At 33.5% G+C, this 15417-nt stretch overlaps 2 protein-coding genes across 2 annotated transcripts; both read left to right on the plus strand.

Moving 5' to 3' along the window:
• Positions 1 to 8960: 8960 nt before the first annotated feature.
• LOC123528573 (uncharacterized) lies at positions 8961 to 11278 on the plus strand. Its single transcript, XM_053549222.1, has 3 exons — positions 8961 to 9104; positions 9785 to 10989; positions 11272 to 11278. The coding sequence occupies exons 1-3, from the start codon at positions 9090 to 9092 to the stop codon at positions 11276 to 11278; spliced, it is 1227 nt and encodes a 408-aa protein (XP_053405197.1). The 5' UTR covers positions 8961 to 9089.
• LOC123531757 (uncharacterized) lies at positions 11014 to 14467 on the plus strand. The gene is made up of 3 exons (XM_053550304.1): positions 11014 to 11388; positions 11923 to 12025; positions 12466 to 14467. Exons 1-3 carry the CDS (start codon positions 11316 to 11318, stop codon positions 12920 to 12922), a joined length of 633 nt encoding a protein of 210 aa, XP_053406279.1. The 5' UTR covers positions 11014 to 11315; the 3' UTR covers positions 12923 to 14467.
• The last annotated feature ends 950 nt before the right edge of the window (positions 14468 to 15417 follow it).

The following is a 15417-nucleotide window of genomic DNA, read 5'->3' on the forward strand; positions in this document are numbered from 1 at the left end:
ATAAAAAACATGGTCATACTGGACATAAATTAAAATGGAACATAGATGAAAATACAGAACATTTCTATTTTTCGAATAGAAAACAGCGGAACAGTAGTTAGAATACGGAACACTGCTATTTTTAGATATTTTTTTTTGGATTTTCCAAAAGAAAACGGATTTTCCAAAGGAAAAATCTAAAAATAGAACATATTTTGCATACGGAACTGTATATTTTAGACTGAACAGGAATTGAAAAAACGGAACACGGAACACTTCTATTTTCAGTAACTGTTACGGAACAGTAAATTACGGAACAATTATTTATGGAATAGATTTAAGAATCGCTATTTAGAAGAAATAAAAAGTGTACGTCATAACGTAAATTGTAACAATTAAGACGTGGCGTCGTTCCGTAGCAACGTCAGTTGATAGGCAGAGTCGCCAACATGACGTAAGCCATGATACCAGATGATGAAAAACTATTCAAACAAGCCCCTTTGTGTTTGAACGAGATCTTAACATTGCTGAGAAGCAAAGACACCGTCAGTGAGATACCATTTCGACCATCAGGCGGTAATATTTATGTTTACAAAGCTGAACCTTTGAAGTCAACTGACTGGACAGCGGATGGACATAGGTAAGATTTTGTTAATACTCATAAATGTGTTTCATTTTCAAATCTTGTTTTGTTAACGATGATACCCAAGTTTTTCGTTTAAAATTGCTGACACAAGCTACTCTGTTACTTTTCAGTTGGAGCAATCAAGGATCGCGTAAACCACTTCCTAGAAAATCTCCAAAATATCTGAAGTCCTACTATTACATAAGTAAAGTAATAGATCTGCCCTTGTATTGCGTGTGCAAAATGCCAGACACTCATAGTTTGTATGTTTATTGCGATGAATGCTCAAATGAGTATCATCCAGAATGCGTGGACTTAGGGGATAGGAGTATACATGCTTCGTTGGCATTTGTATGGCATGCCCAGAATGTAAATCAAAATCTTAAATTTTATTGAATATAAATTTATCATATATACATTAATGAAATAACAAAAGCATATGACAATTAAAAACTTGTCTTTAAATCTCGATTGTGTGCCATGATTTTTTTTTCTATTCCATGTATGTTTCATATAGCTTCTGTTCAAATAATAGGTTGTTCCGTAAATGTTCCGTGGATTGGTTGTTCCGTGAATTCTCTCCTTTTTAATGTTCCGTTTTTATGTTTCATATAGCTTCTGTTCCAATAATAGTTTGTTCCGTAAATGTTCCCTGGATTGGTTGTTCCGTGAATTCTCTCCTTTTTAATGTTCCGTCTGTTCCGTGTTTTAGATTGTATCTATCAGATTTGTTCCGTTCCATTCCGTTCCGTTCCGTTTCATTCCGTGTTTTAGTAACGACCATGTGTCAACACAACAGAGAAGTATCTTAAGCCGATATGGCAGATCAGAAAAGTTTAACATTATATCAAAGATGATATTGACTAAATGCATGCATTAAAGCCATGCAATAATAAACATACTGTTGTGTTATATAAAGGCATACATACAAATACAAACCATCAAAGAAAAAAAACAAAAATACGGAAACAAAAATGAAAACGAAAAGAAAAAAAAAGACATAAAGACAAAAATTGAAAAAAAACCTCACGAAGATTCGAACCCACAAAATGATTTGCTTATATTCAATTGTTATCTGCGTTTTACCCGACTGAGCTCTGTTTCCATATAATCATAGTATATTTAAGATGAAAGAAATACTAATATTTACTTAGAAATTAATGTGTAAGCATTATGGATTGGTATTTCATCGGTTATCATGAAATAGAATCGTCCTCGCGTTTCAGCGGGAACCTTGTTATTGTTGGGGATTAGTAGCACAGATGTGGCATAAATATTTTTATTACCTGTTTATGTTTTTATTTGTTTCGTGCTCACATACCATCTAATACCTGCGCGTATTGATATAAAGATTGCATCTGCGCACGTATTAAGTAATATGTTCGCAGGTAATAGCTGGTAAGTACTTACACAATAGTTATGGTAAGCCAAAACACCGGTACTTTCCTACATGGCGAGTGATACATTTTTACATGTGCGAGGATATATGAGCCGTGTCATGAGAATACCAACTTAGTGGCTTTGCGAACAGCATGGATCCAGACCAGCCTGCGCATACTCGCAGTCTGGTCAGGATCCATGTTGTTCGCCTACGGTTTCTCTTATTGCTATAGGGTTTGAAACCGAACAGCATAGACCCTGGCACAGACTGTATGGATGCGCAAGCTGGTCTGGATCCATAATGGTCCCAAAGTCACTATGTTGGTGTTAAGGGTTTCGGATAAACAAAACTAGACGAGTAGATGTGCTCTTCTATATATTTATTTTCTATGCTCATAGCATGAAATTCCAACACATGTGAGCGAGCGATTCTCTGAAAAATGTACGTGACATTATTTATTATACGCTCGAAACATAAAAAACATATACATGTACGAAATTATAATAATGTACAATATCATAAACGCACAATGCAATGACAACATTGCTTAAAATAATTACTTAATTATTTTAGGAAATAGCACAAATGTATTTATAACAATTAAATATAAGTTGCATACCGACTATGATGTCTTAAACGTCGAAACCTTTAATAGTGTTTTTCATGGCAACGCGCCGCTTCTTAACGGAAGTAATTCAAACGTTGACATACGGTATAAACAACTGACGTAACGGGCGTCGCGCAGAATTGCGCACGACGCGACGTTAACAAAAAGCGCCAAAAATGACGTCTGCTGGATTAACTATTAACTTTACTAGTTTTAACAAGCGATGTTAAATAACAAATTAATTTAAGAATCAACATTTAAATGATTCTTACAGTTGGTATTCTTATGACGCGGCCTATATATATATTATATTGATTTCAATACAAGTATGTGCGCGTTTAAGATCTAATACGTCCGCCTGAAATAATTATTATGTGCTCACGTATTTGTATGAAATACAATAATCTTTATTTCTCCTCGGGTAACATTCTGTCCTCGGGTTGACAATATCAATGTCAAACACGCTGCCATATGATATTTATATTATGTGACCTCAGTGCCACCGTAACAAACACTATATTCCCCGATATTTTAGATGAGTACTGTTATTTTAGGAAACGAAAAACGGCATAACACCTCTAAAATTTATCACCTCCATTTTCGGATTGATGAATATTCATTTCAAAAGTATTCACTAACAGAGCAGACAGCCTAATCCGCACCCGCTTCTTATATGGTAGGTCGTGGGCTCAATCTCCGACCGCTTATTTATGAAACTGCATACTAAGAAAGTATTTTAAACGGTCTAGTAAAACATGACATTTATTCTACAATTAATGAAAAAGCACTTATCAAATGGTACGTTAAGTACATACAGATTGTAGGCTTTCTGCGGCATTAGTACAAAACACATTTTGTAAAATGTAACGGACATAAAATAGCCTGGATAAATGGTTCGGAATATTTAAACTTGATACTAAAATACAAAATATGGTACGAAAGTCTAGTGTTTTTAATCATCAAAATAGTAAGATCATTCGTAATTGGCAGAATAATGCCTTTAGGATTTTGACCTCAAATACCACTGAGCTGCCGAGCGTACCGATCGCGTCAAAGCAGATAATAATTCTTACATAAACAAACTATTAACTTTTAGTAGTTGCGTTGCTCATAGGTGTCTTTCATGCCTTTTTAACATTTGAGGAACCAAACATTTCTTTTTCATTGAAAATGCCGCTTAAACATGATCAACTTGAAAATAACGCCGAATGCAGTTAATTCATGGGTAAAACATATGAAACTGATCGTCCAATGTGTTACTTTCAATTTCACTTTACATCAAACTCGTAGCTATTAAAATTTCTTATACCCCCACCCACCCAGTATGTATCATTTTTATGTACGGTTGCTTAAGAAGAGATAAGTGCGTTATCCTGTTTACTTCAAGTAAGCTGAAAAAACAACATTCTCTTAAAAAGTTGGTTTTAGTAACTGCATTCTGACTTGATTTGATTTTTTTAATCCTAGTATTAACAGTTATGATCTTTTAAGTTTTTAACAGTTAAAGTTTTACGTTACAGTATTATTTTTTTCAAATTCTTTTTCCAGAAGATGCGGTATGCTTAGGTTGTTGGAGGATGGTCATTATGTTTTGAATTCGAGTTTATTTTGTTTATAATGCCATTAATATTGAAAATTATTGATTTCTTCGCATCGTATTTTTTAACAATTATATGAAGAATACTAGTACATTTGATGGAGATATATTAGGCATTTCAAATAAAAAAGGAAGTACTTAATAATGATTGAAGTCTTTGACACTAGCATTATGAAAGAGGCAGATCGGGTTAGATTTGGATATGTTTTTCTTTGTGAACCTCAATTTAAAAGGAGATTTTTCATCTAATCTCCTGCACTTTTTGTATTGTTGGATTAAAAAAGTCCCGCGGTGCATATTTGTCAGGTCAAATATATCGTATATGCTTCAGTAAGTTTTCTGACCCGTCTAATTATGTGACATCGTTGAGATCGCAATGCTACGGTCATAATCAGCAAGGCGGCCTGTGTGGAGGTGGCATTGTAATTATACAATGTATAATATTTCCGCTGAGTAGAAACACAGAAATTACTTTATGATGGAATATTATTATTAAAATAAAATACTGATGTTTTGTTCTGTCAAAATGTCACAATATTTATTTTTATTTATTTTCTAACCTCCCACGGGATTGTGCTCCCATTTAAAACAATAGGAGGTTTTCACCCGCGGGGTTTACGATTTATTTTTATTTTGCACAGTAATACATCTTTAAGTTAAATTTGAAGTGATATTGATAAAATTATAATTAATTAGCAAAAAGTGAAACATTAAATGCAGTTTCAAAAATTCATCCAGTCTCCAGTGGGGGGTTTCCTCCCATAACGAAAATGGGAGTTTTTTTAAAGTCGTTTTTTACGCGAAATCATGTCAGAACAGTTCTTTATTGTATAAATTGTTAATTTGAGTTAAAATATTTTGATTTGAAAACCCCATGGGAGGAAAAATACTTCCATGGGAGGACCAACTTTAAAAACCTCCCATGAATTCATTCTTTAAGATATAAAGAAGGAAATGACCAATTATTACTCTATGGGACTTGAACTATCGTTTAATGTCAAAAGAATCAGAGAAAAGTCAAAGGCAAAAAGTAGCTGAGTTTGCGAAAATTCCGGATTTGCAAACTAAATCCGGAGACTGTTTTAAACGAGAGCCCGTTCACTGACATTTTCACATATAGACATGCATTTTTTACAATATATATCAAAACTAAAATGACACATTACAAATTACAATTTATACTTTTCAAAAAAAAAACTTAGTTGTTTTTTTTTTTTGTGTCAGAAGGAGTCAGTGTATCATAAGCAACGAACCAAGTCGGGAAGAAACTAAGAACGCACAGTGATTTCATAGAAAATAAAAGTCTCGCTCTTGTATCTGTAAATGGGGTCATGTTCCAGAAAAGATAAATCTATGGGATGTTGTGTTGCAAACTGAAGGGTGTACGTCACGGGTGCAACACTGTGATCATCTATTGCCAAAAATGTCCATAGTGTAACATGTGGTAGAAAATTTTTCAAACTGGATTAATTTAAAGCTTTCTGGTTACATTTAATTTCGGTGATTTCTAGAAGTATATATCGGAAATGAAATTACACAATTATATCTTTTTTCATTGAATTCCCAGTGTTATACTTCCGATTACTTAGGAAAATGCTGGTCTGGCATTTCAGCTTTTCATATGTTTTTTTTTCTAATAGGGTTTGCAAAGCACTTAAAAACGTAAATGACAAAATAAAGAATTTAGAAATATAGTAAAGAGATGTTGTATTCTACCACACGCGCATTCAGTAGGTATATACAATGAAAATGTAAATAGTTTATAGTTATCTGCAGCCGACATTACCAGATACTTGAAACAATTCTACATGTATTCTTTATCTGCTACAGTTTCCAAAGTTATAAACATTTATTTTTGTTTAGTAAATGTTATGATTGTATCGTACAAAACGATACGAAAATATATATTTTATTTTAGAAAAATGTCATGTGAAAGTAAATTTATTTTACAAAAAGAAAGAAATGGAAAGTTTGTTTGCATGTTTATCTTCACTCTCTATTCTAATACAGCGTCTTTCTATCTAAATCAATATCTTTAGTTGTATTACATACTGAGAAATGTTCTTTCATGTTTTGTATAAAATGCTATTTGTTTTACAGTTTAGCATTTAGCTTATTTGTGAGTAATTTCTAACCGTCATTAAATAATGGCTGTATTCTATCTTCCCTTCTTAAGGTCACAGTTTGGTCACATTACATGGCCAAAGGTCAAATAAGTGCATTTTGCTATACAGGTAAGATTTTCATCAGTCATGCCACATTTTTAACATTTACCTCTGGTGATAATTATGCATTCGGTAAGTAATACAACTTCGTGTAATTTGTTTGAAATTTGGGACTGAAGTAATTAAGAAAAGACTAACATTATTCCGACAGAAAGAGCTAAAACGTTCATATGCGCTAACAATTTGTTGCTCCTTCTAAAACCTTCGACGTTTAGACTTTCATTTAAATAGACCGTCTTGTCATCCGCATGACCATACAAGGTTCAAACTTAACTGAGCGTATTTGTGTACTTCATCAAAGCTATAACAAAGTCTTAAAAGGAAAGCCTACACAGAACGCAACAAAGTAAATAATAGTTTAATTATACCATTGTCGCGGCTAAGTGGCTAACCTACGTGTTGTTAGTCTGCGAAGTCTGGTGTCTGTCATCCAGGCAGTGATCTGTCATCACTGGTGCCGGTAATACGGTGTGACTACTGAAACCAGTAAACGACCATCCCTTATTCCTCAATTTTATTATTTTTTCATTAATAAAAATTAGAACTCCCAAGTGAATTAACTTTTTTCCTTTGTTTTCCCTTCTCTTTCCTTTCTTTCTTGCCTTCCCAAAATCTGTGCATAATATTCGTATTGAAATTGATGTGATTTTGATTTGAAACATGTTTAGTTTATGTTTGACTATGTATATCATTGACATTGTGTATGAAATTGTATGTCATATGTATTTTATGCAAAGGAAAATAAACGGGTTTTCCCAGCTTGGGCCTCAAAAAAAAAAATAATAGCACATTCAGTTTGATAAAGTATTTTCTTGAGATATTATGAAATGAGCAAATCCTGTTTATTATTTATCTAAAACGTTGCTAATAACAACTCTTTCAAAGTAGTTTACGCATGTGTAATTTCTTATTTGTGTGGGTGTTAGTGTCATAACAATATACAAAAGGTTCAATCAATGTTATAGTTTGAAAGTAAATGATAAGTTAAAAAGTTTCATTAGCATGGAAATAAATGATGCTCCTCAAACCTTTAAATGAGCTCAACTGATTTTTTTTTATATTTACTAAGGCTTATATAAGAAACGAAGATAAAGACACTCCGCTCTTTAAGAAGTCGTGTCTTAGCCCTACAATTTATTTACGATGTAGGTAAAAAAATTGATTCTACGGATATCATGCAATACGTATTATCTCAATGCGTAATATCATATTATATCCTAAATCTCGCTGACCATCACATTTCATTCGCATGATTCTTTTGATTCTGAATGAGGTAGCATGACTTCTTTACACATTATCCTCAGGTATCTATAAGAAATGAACCAAACGCGTAGCAGTCCCCCGTCATGTGTTTTACTTGTTCGCTGGTATTTGCTTATTGTATATATATTATTTTGGACTTCAAACAATTTGTTTCTGCCTTTTATGCCCTGAACTTGTTTTTTCGCTAGAAATATCTCTTACATATTACTACACTATTACTACACTAACATATTCCGTAATTTTGGTTGGCTAATAATGTACCATTTAACCAAACAGATTCTACTAGTTGCGAAATTGATTTATATAAAGTTGTCTGATTGATATATATAATGATAAGCTACAACTGAAATAAAAGTTTCCAACATAGCACTTTATGTTATCTAGTACGGAAACATTAAAACATAAAGAACTAAAAATATCAAAATTCACCAGTTTTTAAAGTTTATTTTTCCAAATATACCTCTTAGTGCTCCATTTGGAAGCATTTTTGTGAGTCATTAAGGCAGCAAAATATTTCTAAAATCTTAAAAAGCAATTTTTGTTTGGTAGATTTAAATACCGTTTTCCCATTGATAAAAAGTGGGTAGGGTAATTATGCCAACATGTTAAAATGAAAGAGCTTTGTCAGTGACATATTTTGAAATCCCTATAACATTAATTGGGACATTATATATTATATAAAGTAACCCAATTTTTTCAATTTAACTTTATTTCAGAAATGATTCAACAGTGGGTGATGGAAATGCCCTATAAAATAAAAAACAGTGTGGTGACCAGTGCTTTTTTCTGTACTTATTAGTCTTAGAAACTAATATTCTTTAAGCTCACATAGTATGAACAAATCTAAACTGTAGAAATAATACATCCTAAAAACTTTTTAGGGTTACAGACAAAAACGACTTACTTTCCTGAAAAAGTTATAAGAACAAAAGGTGCCAACCGGCAACATTAACAGATTTTCACCCCACACCCCATGTTGATTCTACGCATTTAATGAGGTCCCGTCATAGTATTTCATATAATCAAGCCTCTGAAGAATTGGGAACCAAAATAAATGCCTGGAATGTTTTATTGTATTAATACAACTAAATGAAAGACTCTAATCAGTATTGAATATGCTATTATTCCTTTTCTATATCAAATTAAGGAAATAAAAAATAATCATATTTTACAGTTTGATACAAGTATAGTACTAATCTTCTGAAATGAAATTGTAAAACAGTGCTAAACCCAACACATTAAAAATGTTACAATGTAAGTATATTATATGAGCCCCGTCAAGCATAAAAGGTCCTTATCGTAATTGACACGTTTCCGAGATAAATGACGTCAAAGTCAAATGATGACGTATCAATATGGCCGCGCCCAGATGTTGACATGCATCAAGGTTAAACGGAAGGAAAAACAGAATAATGGATACATTTGAGGCAAGTGATATTTAAAATAAAAAGCATACTTTACATATATTTCTTTTAATAGAATGCTATACATGTTTATTTATTCTACCATGCTTTCTCTACTGGAATAATACAGATAAAACTTTTTTAATATCGAGTTATTCGCATCAAGCAGATTTGTTTAAAATATGCCAATGGCAATGTTTACCTGTTAGCATGGACTTATATGACTATAACATGATATTATCTGTTGTAGGTAGGTTGTTTTAAATGCGCAAAGTAAGAAAAACAATTGTTTAAACATAAAACTAAAGATAGATCTGCAGGTTTTAAATTTTTGTTCCAAGTAATTTTCATAGGCATGACGTTTGTTTTCCATCTAGATCTGTTATAAAGAAATGGTAATTAACCGCGGCATTAGTTTTGGTATGTTGAAAGTAATATTCTTAGAAAACTGTGGAATTTAAAATCGATGCTACCGATTTATTTTATTGTTTAACGTGGGAATTAAATAATCTAGATATTAAAGACATTTAAAGTCAAAGTCCTACGTGGCGCCAAGGTTAAGCGGGGAATTTGTAAGCCAGAGGTCTGGAGTTCGATCCCTGTTGGTGGAAACTTTTTTTTTCTTTTTTTTTTAATTAAATATAAGATAAGGTACCAACATTAAAACTTTTAATTAAATTTTTTATTTTCTTGTGTTTGTGCAGGAATTGGATGACTTGCTTTCGGTGTTTGGGTTAGGCGAACCACCCACACATGCCTCACAAGATCAGTCTTCCGGTAGAACATCGCCGACTTTTGCTACTGAAACCTCACTAGAAGAGCGTGTTAACCGTTTCTTTATAGCAGTGGCGGTTACAGAAGAGGCTTGCCAAGCAGACGACACAGAGGATCAACATGACGACCATGTCCCTGTGACCAATGAATATGATCCTCAGAGTGATATAGATGACGTCTCAACTAAAATAAATACAGGTTGTCCTTGCAAAAGGAATTGTTATCTGAACTTTACTGTGGACCGAATTCAGACGCATATTCTTAGTCTACGAGAGATGTCCAAGAATGAAAAAGAAATGCTTCTAATGGGGACATTAAAACGGATAGGTGACAATTCCAGATGTAAAAATAAAGAAAGAACGCGACAAAGATATGACTATTATTTCGATGGCAAAAAGATCTGTCAAGAAGCATTTTCATTTATATTTGACACTAAACATAAGACCCTAAGAAACATTTTGGCACACATGAAAGAATATGGAACGGAACCGCGCGTTCATGGTCACACAGGCAGACGAGCACCAAATGCGTTTGCGCCAGACGTAATTAGAAATGCAATCCAATTTCTAATCAACTACGCAAGTGAAGTCGGCCTTCCCCAGCCGGCAGCTCCCAGAGGTCGCAGTGATGAACCTCCAATATATTTGCCGTCGTCGGACACAAAGCTTTCAATCCATCAACAGTACAAAGAGGTGTGCATAGAGAATGACAAACTATACGTTGGTTTAACAACATTCAAAGACCTGTGGTCAACATGTGTTCCGCATATAAAGATAAGTTCACCAATAGAAGATGTGTGTCGCACTTGCGAAGATTTTAGACAAGAAATTAAACTTGCTATGAGTGAAGATGATAAGTTGTCGGCGACAGGAAGATATCAATCACATATTCTACAAGCTAGAAAGGAGAGGGACGTGTACAAGAAATGTGTAGAAAGGTCAGCTGAAATGTTTAGGAAAAGACAAGAACTTGGTCCATCTGCGGGAGACGATTTTTCAATGGACGATATACATTATACATTTGACTTTTCCCAGTACGTCAAATTGCCACATCACTCCAGAGAAAAGGGGCCGACATATTTTATTCAGCCCGTCAAGGTACCGATATTGGGTTTCCGGGTAGATGGTTGCTGTCAGTACAACTACCTAATCAGTGAGAACGAAACATTAGGTAATTATGTATTTGGTATTTGTGCGTGCGAGCGTGCGCGTGTTTCCATTATTACTTTAGTAACCATCTGCACTTGCTTATAAAAGAATTTATTTTATATTCGAAAACTCGATATCATACCCTTAGATACACTTTTACAATGCATTGGTTTTGTCAGAACAGACGGTAATTTTGATAATATTCTAAAATGAATGATTTCAACAAAGTATAGTGTGCTAATGTGTAATAAGTCATCAACATATTGCAGGTCGTGATGGACAGCTGGCTCACGGACCAGATTCAGTTATTTCCATGTTAGACCATGCTTTCCATTCATACGGATCTGGTGAGAACGACTGTAGCATTCGTGCTGACAATTGTTTCGGTAAGTAAGCTTGATGATTATTCTTCTAATTTTATTATGTTTTGTACTGTTCGCTGCTTTCCTAAATGACTATTTAAATGAGTAGTGTATTCATCATAAAAATAATAATCTACTCGTATGCGCAAACTCAAGTTTGTACAAGTTAAACGAAGTTAAGCAGAACAATTCTGGTTTATCTATGTTAGGTGCAACAGTACTAAAAGTGAAATAATTACGTCATAAAAATATAGTAATTTGCCTTGATTCAGAAGTCACATGTAACGATATAAGAACGATTTCGGGCATTTAGCCCTGAATGCTCTTTAAACGTATGGGAATACTATGATCGTAAATGCCAAGGAAAAAGTGTAAGACACGGCTTATTGTTTGGAAATCAATAAAATTTGTTTTGTAAACTTTTGTCTTGTTCCATGAACTTTAGTCCCAACTAGTGTGTTTAGAAACTTGTTTAATGTTTATTTATTTAGTATTGCACGCGATTGTCGGCCGATAGTGATACTTACACGTAATTAATATTTTGTGCATCTTCGACAGGTCAAAACAAGAATCGTTACGTTCTGGCGTATTTTGCCTGGAGAATCATGGTTGGAAAACACAGAAATATTACATACATGATGCAGATTCCCGGACATACTCGGTATGGTTAAGATAACACGTTTCATATGCGTTACATATCTATGCTCTTTATCATTTTACTATCAGAACATCTTTTCATGCGAAAATCTGCTTGAGTCGGAAATTAAAAATGACAAATTATGTCGTCTGCTGCGTACGTAAGTTCCTTCAAACGACCTGTCGTAATCACAGTCACTTTCTTTCATTCATTGATATTCCAGATGTAATGCTAGCAACTTGCATGTAATATTTACGTGTCTACTGTTTTGCAAATTTAAACACTATGGGTCATTATAAGACAAAATCCTGTCATTACCGGATATGCAGACATTAAGAGATGAAGTTCGGATTATCCTATGTACATAAAAGACTATGTCAGTACCTGCTTGATAAATATATATAAAAAGTAATAACTTTAACGCTTTTCTATCGACTTAAACTTACTTTATTGTCATTTCACAGGTGCTTGATTGATGCGGGATTTGGAAACATTAAAAAGTTATACCGGAGAACAGACTGTGACACACCGCAACATATAGCTGAAGTAGTTGGAAAGTCGTCAGTCAGCAACTTTCCTGTAGCCTATGGTGCAGACGGATGGATATGGCGGGCGTGGAAAGTATTTCTGTCAGACAGATTTAAAAAAGTTCCGAACATATCAAAATACCACAGTTTCAGATTCACCATTGAACAACCCGGCGCCGTCTATATGAAAGAAAACGCAGACGATATAGATGAAATCCGATTCATCATCTGTAAAACGCATTACCTACCAATGGATGTCACCGATATTCCGGACGTACTGCCACCTGGCGGATTGAGCAAAGAGAGACAGGAATACTTGTTCCGGCACGTGAGACCACTTGTTAGGCAACCATTTCAGGACATACTTTGCCCGATTCCTACTCAGACGGAATAGAGTCGATTAGTGTTTAGTTTAATGCCAGTATAGGTAATAGACGATTTTTTGAAACGACGTGACAATTTAGAGTATTGCACAAAACTTTAAACGTTACCATGGAAACATATAATAAATTATTAAAGCAGCTATTAAAATTCATCGGAAAGTGTTATAATTGAAGATTATTTCTGACAACTTATTCAGAATGAACTCAACTTTTATGTTTACGTACCCGTTTTAAGAAGCATTATATGAACGTTAAAAACAAAAACTACTGTGTTATTGTTTAATATTTTCCAAAACCTGTGTAACTATCGTATGCAGTAAGTAAGCAGACGTTCTTTCTAGTAACGGAACTTTAGTGATTTGCGTAACATATTCAATAATCGTACTGAATTTGAAATGTTCCGAAGGTCATTCCTTGAAAGTCACATTTTAGCGATTTTTAGGAAACAATATCATACCATAGTGTTACCATGGAAACGATAAATTCTTGGTAGTAACTATTTGCTATTATTCTGTAAAACCTGTGTGGAAGGGAAAGTTTCAAGTACAATTGCCTTTATAGAATCAATGAAAAGGAAACAGCTAATGAAATTCGAGTTGAAAAATATTTCATATATGATTAATGTTCATTACCACTGATTGTTCTTCATACTTCACTAGGCCTATATTGTTTTCTATACTTTGTTGTTTAAGTAATAGCTTGATGGGATTGACTGAACAAAAAGGACATGTTTATGAATTTTAGCGGTTTCTAAATATCACGTGCAGAAGTATTAATTAGTAGCTATTTCGAGCCTTTTTAAAATATCATTTTCGCTACTATATTTTAAAAAGAAAACAGTTGCCATGGAAACAGTAGCTATTGATTCTGATCATTCTGTGTTTTACTCGAATGTTCAGTTTACATGACAAAGAGTGTACAAGTCAATAATTTAATAATATAAATATATATATATGTATTATTACGCATATAGAGAAACCGATTGAAAGTTATGATAAAACTGATTCATCAACTTCTAAATGCGATATCCAAAACCTATGTTTTCCTGTTAAAAGGAAATTATTTTACATGAAACACATATTTATGCAAAATATATCATTTTCAATGTATTTGGGTGTCTTTTTTTTAGTGTGAGCATTTCTTCTCGATTTTAATATCATTGATCTCCTAAAAAGAATTTAATTTGTTAATTTTGTTATTCGTTGCTATGACAACGAAAATTATAATAATTTTTATTCCAGTTGCATCTTATAGATTAAAAGCATCATTTGTGTATATGCTGCCGAATATTCAAATAGTTGATTCTTACTTTTTAACTGCAGATAATAAGCTGATGAACTCTGTATACTGTTCAAAATAAATAACTCCGAATGAGTACTTATTGTTGCTTTTTTGTTTTATTATATCATGTCACAAAATATAGCATATTTCCATAATTACTGAAGATAAACAACTGAAATTTCGGTTTCTGATACAAAATTAAGCGTTCTTTCAGAAAATGGAAAAAATTAAAAAACATAAAAAAATACCATAAGGACCTTTTATGCTTGACGGGGCTCATATAAAGTTGAAATAAATCCACCAAGACTAATTACAAAATAAAAGAAATACACTTTACAAACGGTGTAAGTTCATGTGTCTACAACATTCATAATCTGTCTGCAGTACCATGTACAGTCCTTTTGTCTCTCAAATTAGCAACGATTTTGCGTTATGAGCCGATGGTAAATGCAATTATTTTCAATGGTTAGTGTATTATGACAAAAACTTCTGTTATTGCTTCAAAAATCCAAGAAGCACATTTTAATTATATGCAAAATACAAACATGTATACGGGGTTGACAAATGAGTGGAGGCGTTGAGAGAAGTAGAAAAAGCACTATTTAACAGGGGGAAGCCAAGCTCCAAAAACGCAGTCTCCTTACACTGCAATCCACAGCAGCGCAAACACGGACGTGTGCACACGCACACGCACATGCACACGCACGCACAAACACACAAAGCAAAGCAAAGCAAAGAAAAGCAAAGCGAAAAAACAGACAAGCAGATAAAAAACAATACAGTGTGGACAGCCCAGGCACGTTCGGTGGCCAAAAAAGTTTGGAAACATAATTTCACTCTTAGTAAAAGGAGAGGGGGTGTTAATGCAAGGTGGAGATTTGGGGAATTAGAAATGAAACGAAACCGACAAAAAAGACAATATACATAGCATAAAATACGAAATTGACAAAAAAGCGAGCACAACCCTGTAACGGTCAGTAACCTATATAAAGGAATCGTGTTTTCTCTTTCAAATGGTTGCTCAACTAAAGCTGTCAGTTTTTTTTATAAGATTGTGTGGTAAATTAGTATAATAAAGAGTAGAAAAATCATTAGTACTTATAGTCGAACAACTGTAGTGTTTGTATAATAGCTTTTTGATTACATCTCCGGAATTTTGGATGAACCAAAATGGATTAACACCCGAGTAATTACATACCTTAGTGCAATATTTATTCACATGGTA

The sequence above is a fragment of the Mercenaria mercenaria genome, chromosome 8 (assembly GCF_021730395.1).
Source record: "Mercenaria mercenaria strain notata chromosome 8, MADL_Memer_1, whole genome shotgun sequence".
Taxonomy (NCBI): domain Eukaryota; kingdom Metazoa; phylum Mollusca; class Bivalvia; order Venerida; family Veneridae; genus Mercenaria; species Mercenaria mercenaria.